Source organism: Acanthamoeba castellanii (genome assembly GCF_000313135.1).
Source record: "Acanthamoeba castellanii str. Neff unplaced genomic scaffold scf7180000084768, whole genome shotgun sequence".
NCBI lineage: Eukaryota > Discosea > Longamoebia > Acanthamoebidae > Acanthamoeba > Acanthamoeba castellanii.
In genome coordinates, this window is record NW_004457618.1 from 209,412 (window position 1) to 235,445 (window position 26,034).

General features: G+C 59.9%; 9 protein-coding genes and 1 pseudogene across 9 annotated transcripts in view; 3 read left to right on the forward strand and 7 right to left on the reverse strand.

Moving 5' to 3' along the window:
* The first annotated feature begins 247 nt into the window (after nt 1–247).
* Nucleotides 248–3,380, forward strand: ACA1_252790 (annotated as a pseudogene).
* A 484-nt stretch (nt 3,381–3,864) lies between these two features.
* Nucleotides 3,865–11,315, forward strand: ACA1_252800 (dual specificity phosphatase, catalytic domain containing protein; the record flags this gene model as incomplete). The annotated part of the gene is given in 22 exon segments (XM_004367523.1): nt 3,865–3,943; nt 4,064–4,090; nt 4,184–4,241; nt 4,344–4,388; nt 4,492–4,606; nt 4,714–4,881; nt 4,971–5,066; nt 5,151–5,217; nt 5,294–5,346; nt 5,422–5,529; nt 5,618–5,705; nt 5,881–6,425; nt 6,547–7,433; nt 7,532–7,833; nt 7,906–8,644; nt 8,722–8,946; nt 9,037–9,096; nt 9,114–9,126; nt 9,248–9,871; nt 9,939–10,029; nt 10,115–10,849; nt 10,936–11,315. 22 exon segments carry the CDS (start codon nt 3,865–3,867, stop codon nt 11,313–11,315), a joined length of 5,505 nt encoding a protein of 1,834 aa, XP_004367580.1.
* A 99-nt stretch (nt 11,316–11,414) lies between these two features.
* ACA1_252810 (carrier superfamily protein) lies at nt 11,415–13,108 on the reverse strand (the record flags this gene model as incomplete). Its single annotated transcript, XM_004367524.1, is given in 9 exon segments — nt 11,415–11,553; nt 11,611–11,666; nt 11,735–11,827; nt 11,950–12,110; nt 12,333–12,425; nt 12,571–12,611; nt 12,622–12,670; nt 12,775–12,888; nt 12,970–13,108. 9 exon segments carry the CDS (start codon nt 13,106–13,108, stop codon nt 11,415–11,417), a joined length of 885 nt encoding a protein of 294 aa, XP_004367581.1.
* A 150-nt stretch (nt 13,109–13,258) lies between these two features.
* On the reverse strand, nt 13,259–15,105 carry ACA1_252820 (uncharacterized protein; the record flags this gene model as incomplete). Its single annotated transcript, XM_004367525.1, has 4 exons — nt 13,259–14,190; nt 14,259–14,339; nt 14,437–14,925; nt 14,964–15,105. 4 exons carry the CDS (start codon nt 15,103–15,105, stop codon nt 13,259–13,261), a joined length of 1,644 nt encoding a protein of 547 aa, XP_004367582.1.
* A 699-nt stretch (nt 15,106–15,804) lies between these two features.
* Nucleotides 15,805–17,177, reverse strand: ACA1_252830 (Carbohydrate binding domain CBM49 domain containing protein; the record flags this gene model as incomplete). The annotated part of the gene is made up of 2 exons (XM_004367526.1): nt 15,805–17,018; nt 17,120–17,177. 2 exons carry the CDS (start codon nt 17,175–17,177, stop codon nt 15,805–15,807), a joined length of 1,272 nt encoding a protein of 423 aa, XP_004367583.1.
* Nucleotides 17,178–17,691: 514 nt separating this feature from the next.
* Nucleotides 17,692–19,228, reverse strand: ACA1_252840 (uncharacterized protein; the record flags this gene model as incomplete). The annotated part of the gene is made up of 7 exons (XM_004367527.1): nt 17,692–17,748; nt 17,816–17,934; nt 17,988–18,029; nt 18,071–18,125; nt 18,243–18,376; nt 18,415–18,494; nt 19,020–19,228. The coding sequence occupies 7 exons, from the start codon at nt 19,226–19,228 to the stop codon at nt 17,692–17,694; spliced, it is 696 nt and encodes a 231-aa protein (XP_004367584.1).
* A 157-nt stretch (nt 19,229–19,385) lies between these two features.
* ACA1_252850 (A/Gspecific adenine glycosylase) lies at nt 19,386–21,718 on the forward strand (the record flags this gene model as incomplete). Its single annotated transcript, XM_004367528.1, has 8 exons — nt 19,386–19,493; nt 19,561–19,629; nt 19,732–19,785; nt 19,816–19,985; nt 20,100–20,181; nt 20,310–20,542; nt 20,627–20,780; nt 20,882–21,718. 8 exons carry the CDS (start codon nt 19,386–19,388, stop codon nt 21,716–21,718), a joined length of 1,707 nt encoding a protein of 568 aa, XP_004367585.1.
* Nucleotides 21,719–21,780: 62 nt separating this feature from the next.
* On the reverse strand, nt 21,781–22,323 carry ACA1_252860 (uncharacterized protein; the record flags this gene model as incomplete). The annotated part of the gene is made up of 1 exon (XM_004367529.1): nt 21,781–22,323. The coding sequence occupies one exon, from the start codon at nt 22,321–22,323 to the stop codon at nt 21,781–21,783; it is 543 nt and encodes a 180-aa protein (XP_004367586.1).
* A 196-nt stretch (nt 22,324–22,519) lies between these two features.
* Nucleotides 22,520–24,184, reverse strand: ACA1_252870 (RNA recognition motif domain containing protein; the record flags this gene model as incomplete). Its single annotated transcript, XM_004367530.1, has 6 exons — nt 22,520–22,703; nt 22,804–22,859; nt 22,941–23,030; nt 23,135–23,314; nt 23,400–23,828; nt 23,996–24,184. Coding segments are annotated over 6 exons (1,128 nt in total), but the record flags the coding sequence as incomplete, so codon positions are not given.
* Nucleotides 24,185–24,337: 153 nt separating this feature from the next.
* The window catches only part of ACA1_252880 (uncharacterized protein), a gene marked incomplete at both ends in the record, with an annotated part of 4,212 nt that continues 2,515 nt past the window's right edge, over nt 24,338–26,034 (reverse strand). The window contains 10 exon segments of the mRNA XM_004367531.1: nt 24,338–24,358; nt 24,454–24,552; nt 24,676–24,741; nt 24,833–24,920; nt 25,038–25,123; nt 25,206–25,323; nt 25,411–25,489; nt 25,580–25,655; nt 25,735–25,829; nt 25,842–25,986. Of these exon segments, the coding sequence (XP_004367588.1) occupies nt 24,338–24,358; nt 24,454–24,552; nt 24,676–24,741; nt 24,833–24,920; nt 25,038–25,123; nt 25,206–25,323; nt 25,411–25,489; nt 25,580–25,655; nt 25,735–25,829; nt 25,842–25,986 (873 nt within the window).

The window sequence follows — 26,034 nt, forward strand, 5'->3', positions numbered from 1 at the left end:
AAAAGAGAAGACCACGCGCTGTTGGTCGCCAGAAGCCGCGTTGCTATGCCATTGGCTTGATTTTGACAAAACTGTTTCGTAACCCGAGAAGAAAACTCCAAATTGCCGTTGTTCCGGATACCCGCGTGGCTTTTCGGAGTTCAATATTTTCGAAACATTTCGTAAATTTTTCAGTAGTTCAATCTCGTGAAATCGAAATGTTTCGGTGAATCATGAAAGTAGAGGAGAAGATTATTACTCTTTGAGGATGGACGAGGAGCAGTGCCCGATTTGCTTTCGTGCGTTTGCCATAGAGCTGCTTCCGTCGCATGTGGAAGCTTGCTTGAGTGGCGGCGGCGGTGGAGGCAGCCGAGGCGGCAGCAGGCACGCCTCGCCCGCCCACACCAGCGGCACCTACGACGTACCCCCCCCCGCCTCTACTTCATGGCTTTTTTCCTCTCTCTCGCTTCGGGGGAGACAGATGATTCAAACAAGTATTATTTATTATGCTTTATCAACATTTTATTGTTTTTAATCCCTGCCCGTTTTCTACGACTCCAGGCCGACCTGGAACTGGCGCGGCGGCTGCAAGAGGAAGAGGAAGGCGGCCGTGGGCACGGCAGCGGCAGCCACCCCGCCTCTCCCGCCCAGCCGGCGACTTCCTCTACCACGTCGTCGGCCTTTGATGCCGACCTGGAGTTTGCCCGCCGCCTGCAGCAGGAAGAGGAGGAGAGGAACCGCCCGCGCGGTGTCAAATGCGAACTGTGCAGCGAGCTGACGCCCGTCGAGGAGCTCTTCATTCTCGATGTACGCAGGATACGCGGATGATCCCTACATGCCCCACCCAGATACTGCACGTGCTGACGTCGCTACGTTGTTTGACAGGAATGCTCGCACAAGTACTGCAAGACCTGCCTGAGGAAATACGTCGTGAAGCAGGTGTGCCAGAGCGTTACCACTACCTGCCCGCTGAAGGACTGCGGCGCCGCGCTGTCTGTTCGTGACATGAAGGTACGAGTGCACGACGTCTCCTGCGTCGCCCCGCTTCTTGACATTTACAGTTCCCCCGTTGTGCCGCCTACAGGAGCTGCTGCCCAACACCAGCAACTTCACTCCCAGTGGCAGCTCGCAACAGGCCACTCAGCGTCTGCTCTCCGAGCTCAAGCAGATCATGAAGACCGACCCCGAGAAGCAGGTACATTTCCTCATATAAGGTCTACGTGGTCGCACCAGGGGTGACTGATGTCGCCGACACGTGATTGTGTACTGTGCTGGGGGGGGGGATAAAAGGGTTACAGCGTGAAGCCCATCAAGGACAATCTCTACCACTGGGAGGTTCGCTTCTTCGATTTTGACAAGGAGGAACCGTTGGCCGCCGATCTTAAGAAGACCAAGGAGAAGGCCATTCTCCTCCACGTCACCTTCCCTCAGACCTACCCGTTCGATCCTCCCTTCATCCGAGTGATCAAGCCTCGTACGCCCCATCTTCCAGCTCAGCTCTTGTGCTTGCGGTTCGACGAGGACTCTAACGTACGGGGCTGCCAAAACACAGGCTTTGCATTCAGGACTGGCCACGTCACGATCGGCGGGTCCATCTGCACGGAGATGCTCACGCGCTCCGGCTGGACGCCTGGTGCGTTGCGTTGCTCTCCGACGATGAATGTTAACATTCTTTCTTACTTTCTCGATCGCATGCTCACTCACTCCTTCACTTCTCTCTCGTGGCGTGTTTGTTGTTTGATGTGCAGCCAACACGGTTGAGTCTGCGCTGGTCTCCATCCGCGCCAACCTTCTGCTGGGCGGTGCGCGCCTGGACCTCTCCAACAAGTCCGACTATTCGGAGAGGGAGGCCAAGGAGGCCTTTGAGCGCATGCGCCAGCAGCACGGCTGGTGAACGTGCTCACCGCAGCAGCGTCGCTTCGTCTTCCTCATGAGGTGATCTTGTGCACGAAGGAAAACACGAAAGAAAACATTTTCAGTTTGGGGCGAAGCTCATCTTCGCATTCTGATTCAGCGCCTTCACCAGCTGGTAGATCTTGATCGCAGCAGCTTCGAACTTCGATTTCGCCTGGCATTGATATAGAAGATGGGAGTGACCGAGAGCAAGGAGGACCAAAAGCTTCAGGAGATCTGGGCGGTGGTGGACGAGGACTCAGATGAAGAGGACAAATTGAAGAAGCAAAAGAAAGTGCTCACACAGGGGGTGAAGCTTGCCAAGCCTGCAGGTGACACATCATCATCTTCAACAACATCGGCTTCTTCAGTGCCGACGAAGCCGATCTCGCATCCAGAATCGCCCTTCCCTGGCATCAGGCTGCGTACTGAGGAGGATGGAGATGCCGCGACGACGAAGGACGAAGAAACCAAGGAGCAGGCCGTGGAGCCTGTTGCTCCTGGCGATGATGGTGCACCCTCTTACCAAATGGCGCCGTGCTACTCGCAATCGATTCTAATGTGCGTCCCCCCCAGGCCAAGAACGAGCGGCCGAGCAGACCGAAGATCAGGAAGAGGAAGCAAACGTGCCCGCGGACGACAAGGCAGAGCCCACAAAGGTTCGTGAAGGAAGCCGCTTGCTGCCACTGCCACTCTGAGCTGCAGCTTCTTGGCTCGGGGCATTTGCTGACGTGGTGCGGTCGCTCGTTTGTGCGCAGGAGGGAGAGGAAGAATGGGCCTCCTTTGCCAGCACGCCTCCGGCGACAGAAGGAAAGGAAGAAGCAGAAGAGAAGAGCGAGGCCGAGCCCGAGAACCCATTCGACGACGAGGAGGAGAAGGTCGAGGAGACCCAGGAGGTTGTGGGCGAGGAGCCACCAGCCGCCGAGGCCAAGGTGGACGCTGAAGAGGAGGAGTTCGCGGACTTTGTGACGAGCAGCTCCACTGCTGAGGCCACCGGCAATCCCTTCGGTGACGATGAAGCGGCGGCCGAGAAGACCGACGACAGCGAGCAGCAGCAGCAGAAGGAAGAGGCTGAGGAGCAGCCCGAGCAAGTCGATGCCCGCGATGAGAAGGCAGCGGAGGAGCCCAAAGAGGACTGGGGCAACTTTGAGAGCAGTGATGCCGTCGACAGCAAGGCGGAGGAGACCACGGAGCAGCCCGACAACAAGGAAGAGGAGCAGGAGCAGGAGAGCGTCGACGAGGCAGAGAAGTCGAGCGCTGAGCACGACGACGAGGAGGAATCAACCCCGCAGCAATCCACCGAGTCCGGGTTTGACGAGCCCGAGCCGGTCCTCGATGATGAGGGTGAGGGTGAAGAGCAGCACCACGAAGAAGAGAGCAAGGAGGAGACGTCCACGGAAGCTGCCGAGGAGAAGGCTGAAGTCGAAGGAGAGACCGAGAGACACGACGAAGAAGCCGCCAGCGAGGAGGAGCACGGAAGCGACAGCGAGCAGCCGAGCGACGAGTAAGTCGTGATCGACCGTGCGAGAGCTGACGCCAAGTCTCCCTGGTATCGGTCACCCTAATCCCCTCCCCCCGCAGGCCTTGCTCACACCGCACACACCGCACACGCACACATCCCACGCACCACCGCACACAACAGGTTTTGTAAGGGCGCGTTTACATTTCAAACAATGCGGTCATCCAGTTCTGCCTTGCAAGCCTTCCTTTTCGCAGTCATTGCCCAATTTTGGTTTGGCTGAACTGTACTACTGACAATTTTGGGGTAACCACCAGACGCGTTTCGGTTGTTGCCACCGACCTGGACTGGCTCGAAAGGGAACGTTGGCCCCCTCCCCCCTTCTCCACCTTCTGTTGCGTGCGAGCGCAAAAAGAAAAACAAAAAGACGCAGGTTGAGACGTACTATGATAGATTGACGGTACGAGATAAGAGAGATAAATAGTAAGAGATAAAACAAGAAACAATCGCGACAGACAGAATTGGTGGCGACCATGACATCTCAATTGCGAAAGCTCGTCTCCAAGAAAAAGAAACGGTTCGCACAAGAGGGCTTTGATCTCGATCTCAGCTGTACGCTCCCCCCTCCCGCCTCACCCGAGCCTCAACCGGCTTGAAAAGAAAGCAAACTGCTCACCCGTTTCATCTTCGCCCGGCCCCGCCTCTCTTGCCGCGTCGGCCCTCCACCTGCAGACATCACCGACAATGTCATTGCCATGGGTACGTTGTCTTCCTTCTTCCAATCTGGTCACCTTTGCCACCTTGCGAGTTTTTTTCTTCAGGAAACCTGACGCGCCACACCTCGGAAAACAGGGTTTCCGTCCGACTCGGTCGGAGGCATCTACAGAAACCCACGCAAGGAAGTTATTCGGTTCGTATACTGCACTGTTTCTACATTCTTAAGCGCACCTCTTGCTCGATCTCTCACTCTTCATTGCTTGTGGCCTTTCTTTCTCTCGCTTCTTTCTGCTAGAATGCTGGACACCTATCACGAGAACCAGTACAAGGTGTACAACTTGTACGTATTCCTCGCGGTGTGCCCACCTGTGTTGCTATCGTATTTCATTTCGTGCTGCACCACAATCACGACCTGATGGTGGCCGTTCCATTCACTTGGCCAGGTGCTCGGAGCGGACATACAATCATGCCATCTTCTACGGCAGGGTCAGCGATTTCCCCATAGACGACCACAACGTTCCCACAATGCCCATGATCCGCCAGTTCTGCGAAGACGCGGTTCGTGGCATCTGTGCCGCGCTTGTGTGTGTGTGTGTGTGTGTCTGTGTGTGTGTGTGTGTCATTTGTGCCTTGCGCTCACTTGCAGCGCGCCTACCCATTCACAGGAACAATGGCTACACCAAGACGAGGACAATGTGATCGCAGTCCACTGCAAAGCGGGCAAAGGCCGAACGGGGTTGATGATATGCTGCTGGCTCATACACTCACAGACTTGCGCCACCTCGCGCGAGGCCATTGAGCTCTTCGGCAAGGAGCGAACGAAGGATCGCAAGGTACATCGTCAACAAGTTACCTACAGGGCCTAGGCCCCATAATGCATGCGTGCCTCACATCGTTACCAAACACACACACACACCACCAGGGCGTAACGATTCCCAGCCAGCGTCGCTATATTCGCTACTACGAACTTCTCTTGCAGCACCAGTTGGATCCGCGGGACCTTCCGCCACCCGGCCAGGTACGGCCTATCGAAACCCTCCTTCGCAGTGAGCTGGAGTGGTGCCACGCGATAATTAACACGCCACCCCTATTGATCACCCAGATCCCGGTGGTGTTTTTGACCGAAGTGCGGACTAACGTGATTCCAACCTACGACAAAAGCGGAGCCAGTACGTTGCTGCTGCTGCAAAGCTCGCAATTGTGTGGTGATCAGTACTTACCATACCACCGTGCCATCTCTCCCAGACATGCGCATTCTGCTGAGCGATCGCTCGGGCAACGAACTTTATTCCGATATAGTGAGTCCCTTCCTCCTTCTGCGCAGCTGATCTCACTTCAGCTGCTGACTTGCTTTCTTCGCATGTTTGGTGCAGGCGAAATATAAGGTCGAGAACAAGAACCCTAGCGGCGGTCTCTACTTTGACTGTCGCAGCTGCCCGCTCAAGGGCGACGTGCGCTTGCTCATCTTTCACAAGTCCACGGTACTCCTTTCGCCATCATCGCATCAGGCGTTGGGTTTGTCTAGGGTCGTACATGACGCCTCACGCTCGTCCTTGTGGTGGCGATCAGACAATTTTGCAACTGTGGTTCAACACCATGTTCGTCACACGAACACAACTCACCTTTCGCAAGCATGAACTCGACAAAGCCAACAAAGGTTCGTCTCTCGATCTACAATTTCAAACAATGGATCCGGGCTCTCACGCAACACACACACACACCACACACCACACACGACACACGACACACGACACACGACACACGACACACGACACACGACACACGACACACGACACACGACACACGACACACGACACACCACGCACGCGCAGATAAGACACACATCCCGAACAACTTCACGCTGACAATGGTCGTCACCCTCCCGATCAAGAATCCCTACTTTGCCGATGTCCAGGAGGGCGAGGCCGACCTGAGTAGCGATTCGAGCCAGCCCGCCACCGACGACGATGACGAGGGCAGTGACAACGACGAAAACCACAACAACAACAACAACGCCGGCGAAGCTGACGAAGGCGAAGAACACGCGGACGACGCGGACGACAGGGAGCGAGACGCCGCGGCAGAGGCCTCCGGCAACAACCGTGGCCGTCGCGGCGGGAGCGGCATCGGCAGCATCGCTGGCGGCAGACCACCCAAAGCAGGCAAGAAGAAAGGCAAAAAGGAGGAAAAGAAAACGAAGAAGGAGAAGGATGGTCAAGACGGTGGCAAGGAGAAGGAGGAGAAGAGGTCGAGGTCGCTGATCAAGCGCTTCGGCCGGGAATCCGAGAACAACGTGGCCACCAAGCCGCGCCTGGAGAATGGCGACGCCGTGCCGCCGCCCAAGAAGTGGCGGCTGTCGCTCGTCGCGCCGACCAAGGTTCCCGCCCACATCAAACTATTCGCGCACGTTTCCCCAGCGCTCACCTCCTACTTGCAATCGTCATGTGTCGTGCGTGTCGTGTGTCGTGCGTGTCGTACGTGTCGTGCCATTGTGACAGATACCAAAGCCACGAAGGCGAAGTTCCAGCCTAGACGAGTCCGACTCCCTCATGGCTCCCGAGCTGGGCGAGTTTGCGCCCGGCCAGCTGATCGACGCCGGCATCCTGCTGGGCGGCCTGCCCTACGCCTCCTCGGCCTCCGACTCGGCCGTGGTCATGAAGGAGGACGGGCACATCGAACACAGCAGCCACCAACACCACATCAGCAACGGCCATACCAAGAAGGAGAAGAAGAATAAGGAGAAGGAGAAGAAGATGAAGAACAACAACAACAAGCATTCACCGAAGAAGAGGCCGCTGACGGCCAGCGCGTCGGACCTGCGACACAGCAGCGGAAGCGATGTCATCAGCGTCCACAGCGGCAGCGGCCACATCGCGATCGGCGTGCCCATGAGCGCGCGCGACCCCGAGCCGAGCTCCCACGACAAATCCACCACCAACCCGCGCAAGCACTCGAGCCCGGCCGCTGTCCGGAGGGACACGGGCGGGAGCAGCAGCCCTGCGCAGGGCAGCGTCGACCACCAAAAGACGCCGGAGCGCCGCGCGTCCGGCTTGGCGACGCTGCCGGCTCTCGTCGCGCCGGCGGGCTCCAGGCGCTCGCCCAAGGGCAGCGGCTCAGCGCGCGAGACGGGCGATCACGTCGACACCAATGGAGGCAGCGCCGGGCGGCGGGCAGGTGAGGCGGAGAACGAATACGACGAGGTCGGCCGGGGGAAAGTGGAGGGGGAGGAAGTCGCCGGTCCGACCCTGGCGGAGCTCGAGGCCGAGGAGATCGGCGGCGACGAGGACGCCAAGGAGAGGGAGTCGCCGGGCCGGCGGAAGGTCGGTCTGCAGGCCAACCTGCGTCGCCTGTCCGTGCGCCTTACCAACGTGCCAAACATTTTCAGGTGCCTTTCTTGTGTCATGCGTGTGCGTGTGCGGTTGTGTTGTGTGGCGTGCGGGCTTACGCAAGAGCTCATTGTGACGCGTGTGTTAATTGCTTCAGTAAATCTGCGAGTGTCAAGCCGGTGCGGGAGAAAGAGGAAAGCTCTGTGGTCGGGGGCAGCGTGATCCATCTGAGCTCGAGCGGCACGCATGGTACCCCGCAACAGCAGCAGGGCGGCAGCTGCATCGTTATCAGCAGTGGCGGCGGCGGCGCGGGTGGCGGCCGCGACATGATCAACGCCGCCGCCGCCGCGGCGGACTACGCTCAAGGCGACGAGAAGCCGCCCAAAAAGTCAAAGAGGAGCAGGCGCAAGTCGCGGCTCAGCGTCAACTTCGACAATTTGAAGAAGCTCACAGGCCTATGTACGCTCCCCACCGCACACGCACGCACACGCACGCACGCGGCTCACCGATGTATATTTGCGGCGCGAATAGCACACCCGGACCAAATGGAGAAGAAGCCGAAGCAGCAATTCTCGAAGCATGCGCGGTTCGACGACCGACGACTCTCCACGTCGGCGCCCTCGCTCGTCTATCCGCTGATGACAACGGCCTCGTCGTCGTCGTCCCTGCCCGCCATCGAACCCGCCGACCTCTCGAGTACGCCGAACAAACATCTGTGCGCCATCTACGGCGACGACTCGTATGAGGACCTCGACCTGGACCTGGATGCGCGGTCAGACGGCAGCAGCGGCAGTGGCAGCAGTAGCATGGCCGACAAGGCCGCCGCCGCGTTCAATCAGGCCGCGGCGGCCGCTGGCGATTTCTCATCGACGCCGACGACGTTGTCGTCGCTGTCGTCGTCGCCCTCGTCGTTCTTGTCCGCGTCGTCGTCGCTGACGCCGTCGTCATCGTCGTCGTCGTCTTTCATGAGCCCGCACCACCATCATCACTTGCAGCAGCACCAGCACCATCAGCAGCAGCAGCAACTGCAGGCGCGAAGCAAGGTGTCGGAGATCATCGACAAGTGGAACGCGCATGGACTCAAGTCGCGCGAGCACCACACGGAGGACGCGCTGGGCGTCATGCGGCGCGGCCCGGGCGACCGGAGCGAGATCGCCGTCCGGCGGTTCGCCGCGCAGGCCGCGCGTGGGTCCTACCCCGCGCAGGCCAACCATAACTACCCGGGCCTCTACGGCGGCTCATGCAACGACCTCTACACCCGAAGCGATCCGTACGCTTTTCACTGCCCACACACCAACGCATTCCAACGCATTCCAACGCATTCCACTGATATGCTGCGGTGAACAGGCTGCTGCGGTCGGATGACTACTACGACACGTCGGGGTATTCGACGTCGCTGCCGTCCGACTCGGTGATGGCGGGCATGTCGATGTCGACGTCGCCGTACTCGTCGGGGATGGGGTCGCTCAGCTGCTCGGTGGAGGGCTCCCTCGGCGAGAGCGACGAATTCGCGGGCGCGCAGTCCAGCCGATTCCGAGGCTGGGGGAAACGCCAACTCACCGATCCCCGGCGGTACGCACGACACGACACGACACGACACGAGCATGAGCTTCGCTCACATGATTTTTCGAATCTTTGTTTGGGGGTGTTTGTTTGGGACAGACCCCGGCCTCGGTCGTTGCATGCGGGCGAGGGCACCGGCAACGGCGATTTCGAGCGCCGGTTCGTTTCGGCCGAAGGCGTCAACCCATGGTACGACGCACCTCATCACCTCTCTCTCTCCGCCTCGATCGTGTCGTGCGCGTCGTGCGTGTTGTGTGTCGTGCGCGGCTGATCACGTGTGTGTTTGTTTCGTAGGATGGGTACGGCACAGCTGAGTGTGAGCGGCGGGGCGGCGTCGCCCGGACCCCGGCCGGTCGGCAAGGTCTACATGGCGGCCAAGGCCCTCGAGCCCGACCCCGCCCAGCCGGCCTCGGCGCCGCTCCTGTCTTCGCTGTCGACATCGACCACGTCGTCGTCATCATTGTCGTCATCGTCGCTGTCCACAGCGAGTTTTGGACCCAAGTCGCCCACGGCCGCGGCCAAGCCACCGCAGAGCATGCGCGAGCGGGTCCGCGCGGTGGTGGAGAAGCCGCGCTCCGGATCCCTCGCCTCCAGCCAACCGCCCTCCCTCATGCCCTCGCTCTCCTCGCCAGGCGGGCTCTCTTCGCCCCGGACCGCCTCGCCACGCCTCTCGTTGTCGTCGTCATCGTCGTCGTCGTCGTCACCGTCACCGTCACGATCGTCGTTTGCGTCATCGTCGAGCGTGCCGATCAACAAGAAGCGAGCGATCACTGTGGGCCTGCCCGGTGCGAAGCGCGGCGGCGGCGGCGGCGGCGGCAGCAGCAAGGAGCCGCTCTCGGCCCGGGCGGACAACAGCTGGATCACTCTCAACAGCGCCACCTCCAACGCCGCCGCTCTGTCATCGCACAACCACCTGTACACGCACCACTACAGTGTGACGTGTGTCGTGTCGTTGGTGAGGCGTGGGGGAGCTGACATCCGCTTTCGGTCGCAGTATGCAGGGGCGAGGCCGACAGCGCGCGCTCTCCATATCTTCGGCGGTGGTCGCACCGGTGAACCTGCGCAAGGCCACCTCCTCCGCGACCCTGTCCGGTTCCTGTACGACGCCTCACACACTGCACACTGCACTCGCACGCACACAACACATGGGCTGACGTAAGGAATGAATGGAATGCAGCAATCGCGCCGCGCGATCTGATCCCCATGCACGCTGCGGCCAACTCGTTCTCGACGCCGCTGGCCGACTTCCGCGAGTCGCGCGACCGGCGGACCGACAACCGCGCGCAGCTCTGGGCGCGCCTCAAGGGTGGCGGCGGCGGCAGCGGCGGCAGTCACTCGTCCCTGCTCGCCGACGTCGCCAATGAGACCGGACCCGAGGGCGTCATTCTGCCCCTCATCGGCCGCAAGCGCAGCTCCAACAGCATCGGCAGCGGCGGCAGCGGCGGCTCCGAGATACGGTCGGCCCGCAGCGGCCCCACGATCCACATGTCACAGAGCAGCATCATCACCGCCAGCGCCAGCGCGAGCCACAGCGGCGGCGGCAGCTCGGACCCTCAGGCTTTTAAGAAGGCGGATGAGGTCAGCGAGGCGTTTCGGCGCACGCTCGAGTCGACCCCTGTGCCGCAGGTGGTCGACGACCGCCGGCGCAAGTGGTCGTTCATGAGTCCGGGCGGCGGCGGCGGTGGTAGCGGTATCGTCAGCCTCGCCGGCCGTGACCGCGAGCCCACGCGCAAGAAGACCGGCGGGAGCATCATCGGCGGGTTCATGGGCGGCGGAAGTGGAGGCGGAGGCGGCGCGACACAGGAGGAAGGGGCCTCGCGAGGCGGGCGGAAGGGCAGCTGGAAGGCGAAGCTGGCGCCGCTCATCGAGGTCTCCAACAGCAACTCCTCCAGTTCTCCCGTGTCACCTCTCGGTACGCACAGCGGTCGTGTGTCGTGTGTCGTCGTGTGTTGTGTGCGTCGTGTGCGGCGGCACCTCACACACGTGTAAACGTTTCAGGCGGTCGAGGAGTGTCGTGCGTCACGCTCGGGACACGGCACGATGGCGACTCGGTCTCGGTCGTGTCGCCCTCCTTCTACACGCCACCGCCCACCTCGTCGCCAGCGTCCGCGTCATCGTCATCGCTCTCGTTGTCGTCGCCCGGTTCGGGCTCGTCGGCGGCAGCGCCGCCGCTGGCGTCGACGTTGGCGGCCAACGCGCGGCGGAAGCGGGCCGAGGAGGACGCGGGAGTTGGTGTGGAGGCGCTGCGGCAGATGCTGCGGGAGAAGGAGCAGGAGGCCGAGGAGGCCCGCAAGGTCATGGAGGCCAAGCAGTACGAGGTACGCGAGCTCAAGGAACGCCTCTGGGAGAAGCTCAACTTTGTCGAAGATTCAATCTGATCTGTTTGGGTGCTCCATAAATCAGCAGAATCTTTTTCATCTTTCATCGTCTTTCATCTTTTCATCTTTCATCTTTCATCTGAAGATCGTGATGAGGTGTCATCGGGAGGCTTGCGCTTGCCACTGGAGGACGGCTTGCGAGAGGCGTTCGATGAAGAAGAGCGTGACGGTCGAGTTGGGAACAGTGCGCAGCAAGTGGGGCATGAATCCGCTGTAGTATCCTCGCACTCCATTCACCCTGCGCGTAATCATGATCAGCACACGCACCACCGCACACGCACACAACGCGGTGTACCGGTAGATGTTGGCCACAACCTCGCGCAGGGGGATCACAGATAGTCCTCGTTGGCTCTGCGCGATGACTGTGATTAGTCGTGTGTCGTGCGTGCGTGCGTGCGTGAGTGCGTCAACGAACTTACCTGCATACACGTCTTCATGACGTGGAGCGGGTAGGTGAGCGCAGCTGCCACCACCTTACTGCTGGACGCCGTCAAAAATGTCTCCGCTACGTTCTGCTCGTTCACGCACGTTTGAGTCAACGACACACCACACACACCACACACCACACCACACACACCACACCACACAACACACACACCACACATGAACACAACGGAAGACAAACGACACGTACGACTGGTCGGTTGGGGTCTCCGTGCCATTGGGCCACCAGCTGCTTGAACCGTTCGAAGATGGTCCAGTGGAGGGCGGCGTGGCACGTCAGCGGGAGCGCCGGCACCAGGCCCTTGTACATCCCGCGCAGGCCCTCCGTTCGCACCAGCTCCCGCACCTCGGCTTCGGTCATGTGGCCGTGAGCGTTGGCGCACACATGTGTCGTTGGTCGTGTCGTGTCGTTGGTCGTGTCGTGTCGTTGGTCGTGTCGTGTCGTGTCGTTGGTCGTGTCGTTGGTCGTGTCGTGTCGTTGGTCGTGTCGTGTCGTGTCGTGTCGTGTCGTGTCGTGTCGTGTCGTGTCGTGTCGTGTCGTGTCGTGTCGTGTCGTGTCGTGTCGTGTCGTACCAAAGAAGCCGTGCAATCGCTGCTCCTTGGTGGCGGTCTGCATTCTCGTTTTGATCACAAAGATCGGGTTGGTCACCAGCGTCATACCCACACCTGCATCGTTACCAATCAGCGTGAGTGTCGCTCGGCGTGTGCAAATTGCGTCGTGAGTGTCGTGCGTGTCGCGCGGTGTGTGCGGTTGTGTTGTGCGTGTCGTGTGCCTGCTTGGAGTCCGGCAAGGAAATTGGCGGGGGAGGACTTGGCGTCGAGTCCCAGTGCCCGTGGTAGCAGCGGGTTCTGCTGTGCCCACTTGTAGATCCACATGAACGAACCCCACGCCGCCATCGGCCCAATCAGCCCTGTGGCCCACGAACACACTATGGTCAATTATTGCGGCGTGTGCGGTGGTGCGTGTGTGGTGTGTGCCGTGTGGCGTGTGTGTGTGGTGTGTGGTGTGCGGTACCGGGGGTGAGGCCGACGTAAAAAGCTCGCAGGCCACCATCCCGAAAGGTGGAGGCCACGACCGTGCGCAGCGCCCGGAAGCGCGACGCCTCGAGCATCTCCTTGTACGCTCTCGCTGAATAATAAATAAATAAATGAAGATGAATAAAGAAGTACAATTAAATCATTTAATCTGCAAAAGTTCAAGTTTAACTACCTTGAAGCTTCACTTTGATCAGATCGAGCGGGTAGAGGACGAGGTTGGTGCCCAGGGAGGCCACTGCCCCAATCACCGAACTGGCACGCGGGCTCACCACCCCAGCCGCCGGCTCCTTTCCCTTCCGGCCACCCTCCATCTTTTTTTCCTTTTGAACACTGAAAAAATTCAATATTTTGGTTTATCACATGAAGTGGTAAAGATGACCCAAGGGGCGTTGAAGGTGAGTAGTAACATGTTTACATAGATAGTAACAGTATGATATTAAACAAATGGAGAGGCTGGAACTTCAACGTCCCGGCAGTGAGTCCTCTTCGTCGTTCGGCGCAAACATGTCGTTGGCGATGTCATCCGACGTCGGCGGGTCGTGGACCACGAACTCCTCTTCCTCCACCCCCTCTTTCACTGCTGTCATTGGCAACACGGTTGTGTTGCAGTACATGGTGGACGCGTGCATGGCTCGCCTGCTCGCATCGCGGGCCCGTTGTCGTCGCACGCGAAGGTAGAGCGCACCGCCGAAGGCCACCGCCACCACCACGACCAGCGCGATCGGGATCGCCACCGCGGCGCCGATCAGCATTACGGAGCTGTCGTCGCCGCTCGACGACTGTTGGTCGTGGTCGGCGTTCAGGAGCTGGCCCATGCTGATCGCAGGGTCGTAGAAGAGCGAGTCGTTGAAGGGCGGGAAGGTGAGCTCGAGCACGTACTCGGGCAGCTGATTGGGGGACTCGCGATCGAGCAGCACCACCCGGTGGGACACAATGGGCACGATCTGGCCGTCGACCTTGGCCACGTCGAACACTGCGAGGCGCGCGGCCAGCTCTCGCGTGCCATTCGAGCCGGCGGTGGCCGACGTGGCCAGCAGCGGGAAGAAGTAGGTGGTCATGTTGACGGCAGGGAAGTTGGTGCGGGAGGTGACGACGGACGTGGAGCTGACTACGGCGACATCGGCGGTCGAGGTCAGGGCGGACAGGCGGTACCGCACCGTCGAGTTCCGAGCCTGGCCGCCGCCTGTAAAGTTGAGCGACCACTTGAGCGTGTTGGCGCCGATCTGGAAGCCCACCTGGGCGAACTCGGACTGCGAGGCGTTCTGGTGAAAGGCAAACGACTGCTCGAAAGTGGTCGTGGAGTCGGGCAGGACAGTCGAGTAGATGACCGTCTCCACCGAGGTGGATTCAGTTTCCGTAGTCCGGTTCTCAACTCGCACCGTGATGGCTGACGCTGTTTTGGTGGGGGGTGTGAGAACCTGACTACATGTTGCCACAGTCACCAGAGATGTACACACGCACCACTGATGGTTGTCGCTTCGTCGCCGCCCACTTGAAGATCCTGGAAGGCGGACGTCACGCCCACAGAAGGTCCCTCGGCACCTGTGAATGGATCTAAGAACCCAGCCATCATCATAACAGGTGCCGACCACGTACTTCCTCCTTCTGTTTGGGGCACGGTGATGTCGATGACCGGCACCTCGGGATTGACGCTGGCCATCACGTTCGACACCGGTGACACCTGAGGCACGGTGGAGGGGGTCGGCGTGATGGTGGAGGAGGGTGTGACGGTCGGCGTGACGGTCGGCGTAACGGTAGGCGAGGGCGTGACGGTCGGCGTGACGGTAGACGAGCGCGTGACGGTCGGAGTTGCTGTCGGAGTGCGCGAAGTGGTGCGAGAGGGGGAGAGCCCGGTGGTAGGCGTCACAGAGATTGAGGATGTAGGCGAAGTGGTGGGAGAAGCCGAGGTGGAAGGTGTAACAGAAGGGGAGGATGTAGGCGAAGCGGTGGGAGAAGCCGAGGTGGAAGGGGTCACAGAAGGGGAAGCTGTAGGCGAAGTGGAGGGAGTTTGAGTGGGACTGTTCGTGGGAGACTGTGTACTGCTTGGAGATGGCGACGCTGAGGGGCTGCTCGAGGGGGTGACAGTCGGGCTGGGATTTGCCGCGTTGATGGAGCACATACAGTACAGCTGTGCCTCGCAGCTGCCGTCGTTGAAGTAGAACGCACTTTGGAAGCCGAAGAACGCACAAGCTTCCCCTCCTCCTGATGGTTCGCCGGGCAGCCACACATTGCTGCTGGTGTTGCGCAAGAAGCTGGGATCCTCGCCATTGGAGAAGCTCCAGACGGTTCGGTCGGTAGAGGGCGTCATCGTGTATACACCGGACCAGCACCAACCCGACATGACAGGCCAGCTGCTGCCTGGACATTCGAGGGCTGCTGTGTCGAACTCGTCTTGTGTCACGAAGGAGGCCAGAGTCGCCCCGGGGTAGAACGCACCGCACGCGGTATCCCCGTCTACCCACATGGCAGTCTCTGTTGAGACCTTGTAGCACTTGAAAGTCGCGCCCGGGATGGGCGGGGGGGCGGCTCGCCAACCACTCGGGCAGACGTAGGTTTGTGCTTCAACAAACATCAAGAGAGCGCTGATGGCCAGAGCCACCATCGCCCAGCCTGGACGGAACATCTTCCGCAGCCTAATCTCTCTTCTCTCGATGTGTCCTCCTCCCTCTTCTTCTCTCGGTTACTGTAGTGCGGAAAGGTACGGCACGAGGCCACTATGAAGTGAAGTACGAGCACATTATATCTCTCCAGTTTGATTTTCACACCGAAAAGGAATATGTGGTTGGAAAAAGGAAAAAATTCTTGGCATTCTCAACCATATGGTTGGCACCAGGGGATCGTTGACAGATGGAGATGTAGGGTAAGCTGTTGCCCGCCAGTTTCAGTGGCTTTGTGTACCCAAGCGTGACGGTGGCTTTGGTGGTTGGAAAGTCAAGGTGTATTTGCACATTAAAAATGGCCTGCCCGGTACCGGGCATTTGTGGGGGTGGAGGTGAGGGGCTGGCGCTTAGTTGCAGGTGACCGAGTCGAGGGTGACGGTGGGCAGCGGGATGGGGGCCTGGTTGCGGGTGGCGACGATGCCAGCGCCCTGCGAGGCGCCCACCTGGAGCGGGCCGTAGGTGGTCGGGATGCCGAACACGTTGGCCGTCTTGCGGTTGAGCTCCCAGTACTGGGTCACGCCCACGCCCGACCCGAGGCCGAACGTGACCTGGCCGCCGTTGATCGCGCGGGAGCCCGTGTTGGTGATGGTGATGTCGTAGAGCTGGTTGAACCCGGAGGCGTCCTGCCAGTTGGAGCCCGAGCGGGCAACGATGCTCACCTTGGCGCTGCAGGCACCGGGGGCGGTGCTAGGCTGGGGCGAGCTGACGATGGTCGACGGCGAGGGCGACGACGGGGCCGACGAAGGGACAGATGACGGGGCCGACGAGGGGGCGGAGCCACCGCTGCAGGTGGTCGAGTCAACGTGGACGATGGGCGCCGTAGGGGCGCCGTTGGTGAGCGGGGTGCGCACGACGTAGCCGGCGGTCTGCGTGGCGCCGACCTGGATGCCGCCGTAGTTGGGCACGAAGAAGGTCTCGCTGGCCTCCTTGCGCTCCAGGTTCCAGAACTGGTAGAACGAGGCCCCCGAGGCCAGGGTGAGAGTCAGCTGGGCCGTGGTCACCACCTTGTCGCCGGCGTTCTTGACCGCGAGGTCGTAGATCTGGTAGGTGTAGGTGGCATCCTTCCACTGACCGCCCTCGGCGGCGGACCTGGCGGTCTGCTGGGTGGTCACCTTGCAACCACCGGTGCTGGGCTGCGAGGAGGCCGACGGCGAGGCCGGAGCGGAAGAGGATGAGGGCTGCGGGCCGGCGGGCGACGACGAGGGCGAGGCCGGGGCGGCCGAGGGTGAGGCGGGAGGAGCCGAGGGCGTCAGACCCTGGCAGTCGACTAACTCGATGTCGATGATGGCCTTGCTCTGTGACTTGATGATGTAGCCGAAGTTGTGGGTCTTGCCGGCGTGGATGCCGCCGCCCTGCAGGACGTAGTCGGGCAGCACGTAGAGGCCGCGGAAGTCCTTGGTGATCTCCCACAGCTGGTCGAAGTTGCCGCTGATGGAGAGGGTGAGCGACTTGACGTCCTTGGGGCCGGCCGTGATGGTGACGCTCCACTGGGAGTAGGCCTGGCCGTTCACGGTCCACGCGCTACCGAGAGTCTGTACGATGTCCACCTTGCACTCTTGGCCTATAACGATGATGATGATGATGAAGAAGGTGCAGGTGAGTGCGTGAGTGAGTGTGTGATCACTCAACGATCACACTTGTATCAAGCCAGGGTGTTGGTACCAGCAGCCAGGGCGCAGAAGAGGAAGAAGAGAGCCAGTGTCAAGAAGGAGCTCTTCATGATGCTGATGCTTGTAAGGTTGTTGGTTGTTGTTGCTTTGCTGGTGAGCTTGCAGAGTGAGGAGACCACGACAAACTGGAGCACATATTTATATGTGGGCAGAGCGTACAGCTCTGCTGCATCCTTCCTGTGGAAAGTCGGAGAGCCGGCGCAGGCACGGCATAGCCATATGGTCATGCCCCGACCACACGATAGATCCCATAACATATTAATCCAGCGCATCTCTTTCTGATTGGGTCCTTCAATGTTGGTAATTTGCCGAAAAAGTCAGTGATGGCGTGGCGATCGGCCATTGGCCCGCACTTAGTGCTCGGGATTGGTATCCTCACTCCAGTCTCAACGCAGGTCTGGCGTGCCGTGCGACTCAGCTTGCTCGTGTGTCGACGTTTGGGCTTCACCGCGAAATGTGCCCGAACTACACGGTATAGTGTGAGGTGGCTGCGGTGTGAACACAAACATGTCCCGTTTCAACCCGCTTCGCCACCTCCCCCTTGAGCGCCACCTCCGCACCTGATCAGGCCCTGTCTTGGTCCTGGCAATCCCAGCACAGGCCCACCTCGTCGGCCAGCGCCTCGCTGGAGGTGTCAAGAGAGGGTTAGGTGCGGTGGTCGACGTGCCAGGGTGGAGGGAGGTGGCACCGAGGTCGAAGGCAGAGCCCGCAGACGCGCTTCTTGCCACAGGACGAGCAGGGCACACGACAGCGCTTGCACGTATGCCGACCACACTCGGGGCAGTCTCGGGCGCAGGCAGAGCAAGACTGTTGGGGTTTGGAGAGAAGAGAGGGGGGAGGGCAGGAGGTCAGCAACACACGGTAGTGGATGAAGAGGAAGTTGAAGTTGCCAAAGGCGCCACCTGCTCGTCACACACGTGGCAACTCAAGAAGAAGCCACTACTTTCAACATCATCAACCTCGTCGTTGGTCATCCCCTTCCTGTACTCGCCCATGTCCTGAAGTACCCCCAAACTTCACCATGTTAGTGCACCACTGTGCGGACAGACCTGTGCTTTGTTTTTGTTCGCAATGAACGATGATGATGATGGTGATGGTGAGGGGTCACCATGTACCCATATGGTGCAACCGCAGTTGAAGCAGCGGGTGAGGTCGTCACGCTCGCACCACGCCAAGTCTGGCCCGATCGAAGTCCCTCGCTTTCGCTTCATGAGCTTTTGGGCCACCTGATCCCGCATTCGAAAGGGAACTGTCAGTTGTGGCCCAGAAGACGATGAAGAAGGGAACCGGGGACCTTGGACGGGCAGCCTTCGGCGCACACGCGGCCTCGGAGGTTGCCCCACTTCCAGAAGAAGCTCTCGAACCGGCTGCAGAGCTCACAGAGCCACCGATTGCACACGCATTGGCTCAGCTCGTCATCTGTAGGGCCGACCAGTCAGGTAAGCTGGGCCAGAAGAGAGAGAGAGAGACAGAGAGGGCCTGGGTGGTGGCGGGTGGCCCACGTACGACAGGAGATGACCTGACACCCATCGCAGAAGTAAGGCGCACACGCCAGACGCGATTCCCACCCTCTGTGCAAACTGAACTGCTTGAGGTGGCCCCGATTGCGACATGTCTACATCGATGGCGTGGTGTGGTGTGTGTGTCCGTTTAGGTCTGACCGACAAAGAGGGCTGATTGGTGGGGGGGGGTAAGTGACCAGCGTGCAATCCGCCAGCAGAGATGCAGGGAAGCAGTCGTGCAGCCTGCCCAGCAGCGACCTACTGACACCAATCACGTGCGGTGGCCAACAAAGAGCGAAAGCGAAAGCGAAAGGCGAGAGGTGAGTGGACAAAAGGGCGAAAACGACAAGCTGGAGAAGAAGAAGAGAGGGAGGGGCAGGCAAAGCGTACGGAAGGGGGTAGAGGCCGGTCATGCTCTTGAGCAGAAGAGACTCGACGAACTGCGACACGGAGCTGCGCGGCAGCACGCCCAAACAGGCCGCCACCGCCGGCAGCTCCTGGGGGCGGTGCAGCACCAGCCCCTCGACGCTCCGCAGGCACAGCTCAACCAACGGAAGTGGTGGACCAGTGTCCGGCGTGGTGCTCTCCGTCTCGGCCATTCACAAGTATGTACACATTTTTACATAAATATATATTATGGAAATAAATTGTTTTAGATTTCAGTTACAGTTGGAGTAACGGTCATGCAAGAAGCGTTTGGGCGGGAAAGTCGAAAGATTTCGCAAGCGTTTCGTTTGAATTGATTGACGAACCAAGATGAAGGGGGAGGATGATGCATCGTCGGATGAGGATTTTGTCGTCGCCTCAGACACTTCCGCCTCCGCCTCGAGGAAGCGGAAGGCGCCTGCAGCACGAGGAACCAAGGTAACTGCAAAATTACTTCTTAGCCCATGGATTTTGGCACTGATGACGGAGATGGCGCACTTCAAAGGCCGTAAAGGCCACCACGCCCAGGAAGAAGCCCAAGGCCTCCGCTTCTGCACCCACCACCCACCTTCCGGTATGCCGCCCCTTTTTGTGTGCTCAGTGTTGTGTGCGTGTGCGTGTGCGTGTGCGGTGTGTTGTGTGCGTGTGCGTGTGTGCGGTGTGTGCTCAAGTGAAGGGCGCGCAGGACATCGAGGAGCTGGGCAAGACGTGCGCGTTCGACGAGGACCAGGTGCGCTCCTTCCGCCGGGCGCTCCTGCAGTGGTACGACGAGCACCAGCGCACGCTGCCCTGGCGCCGACGGCGCACCATCGACGCCGACGGCCACGTCATCGCGGCGCCCAAGGCCGAGGGAGGCGATGGTGCCGATGCCGATGACGACGACGTGGGCTATGGCGTGTGGGTCTCCGAGATCATGCTCCAGCAAACGCGGTATTGCTGTGTGTGTGGTGTGTGGTGGTGTGGTGTGTGTGTGTGTGTGTGTGTGTCCTCACGTGCTCATGCGTGCGCCACCGTGTGTCGTGCGACGGCGTGAGTGCCAACTAGAGTGGAGACGGTGATCGAGTACTACAACAAATGGATGAAGAAGTGGCCCACCCCGCATTCCCTCGCCGATGCCACTCTTGAGGTCTCTCGTTAACCCCCCTCCACCTGTAGTCACCACCTCTACAACAAAGCTGACTCGTGTCGTGTCGTGCGTGTCGTGTTACGTCGCGTGTGTCGTGCGTGTCGTGTCGTGTGTGCGGCCGTGTGAAGGAGGTTAATGAGGCGTGGACGGGCCTGGGCTACTATCGCCGGGCCAAGTTCCTGCACGAGGGCGCCAAGGAGCTGGTCCGGCAGCACGACGGCCGGCTCCCGCGGACCGCGGCCGAGCTGCGGAAGATCCCCGGCATCGGACCCTACACCGCGGGCGCCATCGCCTCGATCGCCTACGACCAGCCCGCCCCGCTGGTGGACGGTAACGTGATCCGTGTCTTGTCTCGCCTCAGGTACTGTCATCACTCCACCGCACACGCATAACCGCACACGCACGCACCGCCGCACACGCGCTGATCACACACGCGCGCGCGTAGGGCGATCAAGGCGGATTCGACCAACAAGAAGGTGGTGGACCTGTTTTGGAAGCTGGCCGGCGACTTGGTCGATCCCAAGAGACCAGGCTGTTTCAACCAAGCCATGATGGAGCTCGGCGCCACAGTCTGCACGCCCAAATCGCCCAAGTGCAAAGTACACGCACGCACGCACGCACGCACGCACGCACGCACGCACACACACACACACGACACACCAAGTTGGGCTAAGGCAGCCTCCACGCACCACACCACCAGGCCTGTCCGGTCTCGGCGCACTGCCTGGCGCTCGCCGAGGAGCTCGACGACGCGCGCCCTGACGGCGCGTCCGTCACGCAGTACCCCTACAAGCCGCCCAAGGCCAAGCAGCGCGAGGAGTCGGTCGTCGTCTGCGTGCTCGAGCGGCGCCGGGCCGCCACCGGTGGCGGTCGGTCATCGTTCCTGCTGGTCCAGCGCCCGGCCAGCGGGCTGCTGGCGTCGCTCTGGGACTTCCCCTCGGTCAACCTGGGCGCCAAGGCCGACGGCGACGCGGAGGTGCCGCGAGCCCAGGCCGAGCGGGCCATCGACGACCACCTCGCCCGGCTGCTCGGGGCGGACCACCCGGTCTGCCGAGCCATCGACCACCACCATCACCGCACACAGGGCCGCGCGGGCAACGAAGAAGAGGTGGCGGCCGAGGCCGAGGTGGAGCGGACGTACGTGGGCGAGGCGACGTTTCTGTTCTCGCACATCAAACACTTCTACCGGGTCGAATGGCTACGCATCACCACCACCGACAACGACGAAGACGAAGACGACGTTCGATGGCAGACAACAACAACGAAAACGACTACAAAAGCGAAGAAGACGAATAAGAAGGCGAAGAAGGAGGAGGATGAAGATGATGGTGATGAAGAGGTGGTGATGAGGTGGCTGGGCGAAGAGGAACTGAAGGAGGCGGCGATTCCGAAGGGCATGAAGAACTGCTTCGCGCTGGTCGAGGCGAGTCGGAGGAAGACCCCGCAGGAGCGACGCAAGGCCAGCGTCGACAGCCGCAAGAAGCAGAAGAGCATCGCCGCCTTCTTCAACAGCAGCAAGACCAACAAGCCAGCCTAGCCCATCGCGCGTCATCTATTCATTCAACCCAGTGTCGCGGGTCGTGTTACAAAGTCTACATTTCATGCTATTTGTGTCAGGTACACGACCATGCCGACCGCGTAGAGCCCCAGGGCAATAGCGACGACCACGAGCGTTATTCGTTGGCGCAGCTTCCTCCTTGCTAGGACCTCGGGCGGGGCCTCCTCGGGCGTGATCTGGCCCAGGAGCAGCTCGCGCTCGCGCTCCTTCAGCCACTCCTCGTTGCGCTGCTTGCTCTTGGCCTCGCGCTCGCGCTTGGCCCGCCCGCGAAACTCCTCGTGGTACCACCGGCCCTTGGCCATCCGCTGGGCGCGCTCGGCCTCAAACTCGCGGTGGCCCGCCGCCGCCAGGCGCCATCGGCGGTCCGTCGCCTGCAGCGCCATTCGATCGCGGAACGTGGGCAGCCACCCGAACACCATCAGCAGCACCTCGTCCGGCAGCGTCTCGAACCCGTTGACTTTGTTGTGGTGCCGGGCCGGCGATGTCGGTGGTGGTCGGTCGTTGTTGTGGTGGTAGTTGGCATAGGTGTAGTTGCCAAGGCGGAGGCCGAGCTCCACGTCGCCCAAGAGGGCCTTCTTCTCCATGTTCAGCGTGACTGTTTTTATTTATATATTTGTTTTGGGTAATAACTTGGTTTTTGTATTTATTGTCGTGTTTAATTTGTATTTTTCTTTGTCGTTTTCCGTTTGGAGAAAGTTGATCGAAAGGAGGCCGCGGTTTGCTGAACCGCCCACGCAGCGATTGGTCGACGCCTCTTCAGAACACTGTAGTGGTGACCACTCAGGCGTCTTCGTCGTCTTCGTCTTCAGAGGAGGACTGGTTCTCGAGCCAATCGCCAAAGGCGTCGAGGCGGTGCTTCTGGTCGGCTTCGGTCTCCTTGACCTTGTAGTTGGTCACCCCGTCGTACCACTCGGCCACCAGCTGCCGCTTCGCAAAGAACCGCCCGTTCATCACCTCCAGACACCTGCACACGCACGTAGCACGCACCGCACACAACAGTTGATGAGCCGTCAGTCGGAATATAGAGTGTGTGCGTGTGTGTGCGAAAGAGGGGCAGTGTGTACTTGACGGCCGCCTCCGGTTCAACGAACTTGATGGCCACAACTCCCTCCGGGTTGCGCTGTTATGGCGGAGAAAGAAAGGAAGAAGAGATTAACGTTTGTGGCCGAACGCGGAGGCTTGTCGGCCTCAAGGAGCGTACCTCGAAGACGGTAAGCACTTCGACCTCGCCAAACTTCTCGACCTCTTCTCGCACGTCGTTCTTGAGATCCGGATAGAACTCATCGTCGCCCTGCCATCAACAATGTCACGTGTGCGTGCGGTGGTGTGTGCGGTGGTGTGTGTTAGCTTACATCTTTGCAGAACTGGCCGGTGGGGAGGCGAGCAAAAACGTACGATGGCCTCCTCGGGCGAGAACATGTTCTTGATGATGACGTGCCTTCGCGTCTCCCACTCGACCCACGAGAGCTCCTCCTCCTGGTTGATGCGCACCTTCTTCTTCTGCTTCTTCTTACCCACCGGCTTCTTGGCCTTGGGCTTGGCCTGCTCACTGTCGGGCTTGTTCTCGAACTTGGCCTAGCTCCCACCACCCGCGTCAGTGCGGTGTGTGCGGTGTATGCGTGTGCGGGTGTGAGTGTGGTGTGTGGTGTGTGTGTGGTACCTCGGTGACACGAACGACGCAGCCGGGCCTGATCTCGCTTTCGTCGAGGAGCTGCAGGGCGAGGTCGACCGACTCGCGCTTGAAGTAGACCACGAGGGCGTCGCCCTTGAGCCGGCCCTGCTCGTCCTCGTAGAGCTTGACCTTGTACTCGCCCGAGTCGGGGTCCTTCCGCACGATGCCGCACTTGGCCATGAACGGGAGCAGCTCCTCCTTGGTCATGTCCAGCGGCAGCCCGCTCACGTAGACCGTCGTCGTCTTGCCGGGCTTGGGCGGTTGGCCGCCCTTGCCCTTTCGCTTCTTGCCGCGCCCGGCGCCGGCGGCAGGGGCGGTGGCGGTGGTCGAGGAGGTGGGCATGTCGGCGGGGATCGGCGGGATGTCGTCGTCGCCCAACCAGACCTGCTGCTCGAGCGCCGGCTGTTGTTCCTGCCCCTGCAGCCATAAAATAAAAGCAGAGATCAGAATAAAATAAAATAAAAAATAAGGTATACAATGATTTATATATTATTTTATTTATTCCCTTGAAGGGATTAGTTGATTAATCGTGAAGTGGATGATGGATTCAATTAAATTGAAAAAAAATGGAGATGTAGATGTACCGCTTGAGGAGCCAGGCTTGGGTGGTGAGGTCCCATTGCCACTTGTAGCCTGCTTCGTCTGTGTAGAGGTAGGGATTGCTGGGATCGTAGGTGCCCCCCGCCCCTGCGAACTGCTGCTCGTGTTGCTGCAGGCCGTCGCCACCGGTGCTCGGTGCGGGCGTGCCGCTGCTTCCTTGACCTCCTCCCTCCATACCTTCACCGTGATTCACGATTCAGAGCCTTTTCCTTCCTCCACCCACGAAGCTGCACTCGCTTCGAGCTCGATCTGGTTTGCCTTCTTTGATTGGCTTTTTCTACGATTTTTATTTTTCTCTTTTTCCATTCTTTTTCACTTTGGGTGGTTCACTCCTTCAGATCCTTGAACTGCAACAAGAAGATGAGAGAGAAGAAAGAGAGGTTAGAGCTGGGAGATGAAGGTGGAGTGATGAATGTGATGGGGTGGCGGGAAAGTGAGGTACCCTGTCCGTGGAGGTGATGTACTGGAGGAGGCGTGAGTAGGGACCGAAGCCGTGGACATTGCTCACCACATCACTGAAGTGGCTGAACTGACGTCCGAACTGTGTGTCGTGTGCGTTGCGTTGCGTTTTGTGTGTCAGAGCTGACCAGAGACAGGGCGCGAGGAGATGATGATGACGACGATGATGACGACGACGACGATGACGATGATGAAAGACAGGTACCTCCTGTACGTCGAGCAGGAGCTGACGCACGATCTTGTCCTTGTCGGTCATCTCCCCCGGCTCAGTCTAGAAACACACGAACACAGTGTTTGATCAAGATCAGGGCGTGGTTGCCGGAGTCATCTCGCATCATGTCCGAGTGAGGCGGGCCAGGTACCTGCGTCGCTTTGGAGGGCGAGTACTTCTTGAGGTAGCTCTCTGCCTTGTCGACCGTCTCCAGCAGTTCCGTGCTCATCTCGTGGTACCTGCCGAGCGCAAGAAGTTTTTAGCATGTGTGCGCACTGTGTGCGTGTGTCGTGTCGTTGGTCGTGTCGCGTGTTGCGTCGTCGGTATGCAATAGCAGGGTGCAGACGGGTGCGTACTTCTGGGAGATTGCGGTGAGGACCGTTTCGGCCCACAGACGCCGAGCCGCCGGCGAGATGTGTGCCCTTTTCTCATCGAGGAATGTCTGTCACACGAGACAAGCGGGCAATGACCGATCAATCAGCTCAGAGTTCGTTCACACAATGCCACGTGTGCGTGTTGGATACCTGAAGCGGCTTGAGCACGTTGGGCACGTAGTAGGAGTGGCGAGTGGGCACGGGCTTGTTCGTCAGACGGTAGGTTCGCGAGATGCCACGCAGCGGGAGCAACGACGTCGCGCAGCGGCTGTGTGCAGTCACAAGGCGCAACGCCAAGTCAGCTCAGCTCAGCTCAGCTCGGCGCACCATGAAGAAGACGAGGGAAGGGTGGTACTCTATGATAAGGTCGGTGACAACGGTCGTGATCTCGGGCAGATCCTTGGCCAGCTCGGCCAAACTATCATCGTAGCCCTCTAATCGGATGCAATGATGGGAAAGGTGAATCCACAACATTTCGTATTTGAGAAGCGTGCGGAGAGAGAGAGGGAGGGAGAGAGGAGTACCTTGCAGGATCTCCAGCACGTCGGCGGGCAGATGAGCGTTGATCGCTCGTACGTGGGGGAAGTGCTGCTGGGGCAGCTGCGTCCAATGAAGATTAGCAATCAAACGAGCACGACTAAGCTGCAGCACATCGCACACGCGGAACACGTCAACGTACAGCTGCAATGAGCTTCTCTACGTCGTAGTAGAGATAGAGCAACTCCTCGGGCTGCAGGAGGGACTTGACCTCGGCAGCCGGAGTAGTAGCAGCAGCTGCCGGAGCACCAGGGGCAACACGTGCTCCCGGCGCGCCGAGCGCCGACGTGGCTCCTTCGGCGGCTCCCGGCTCCTGGCCAGCCATCGCCAACTGCTTGACTTCGGCAGCGTTTTTACGCACCTGCTGGACCCACACGCCATAACGTGCCAGCAACTGCGTTCGAATGGAATGTCAGTAAGAGATTAGTTACTAAGACAATAG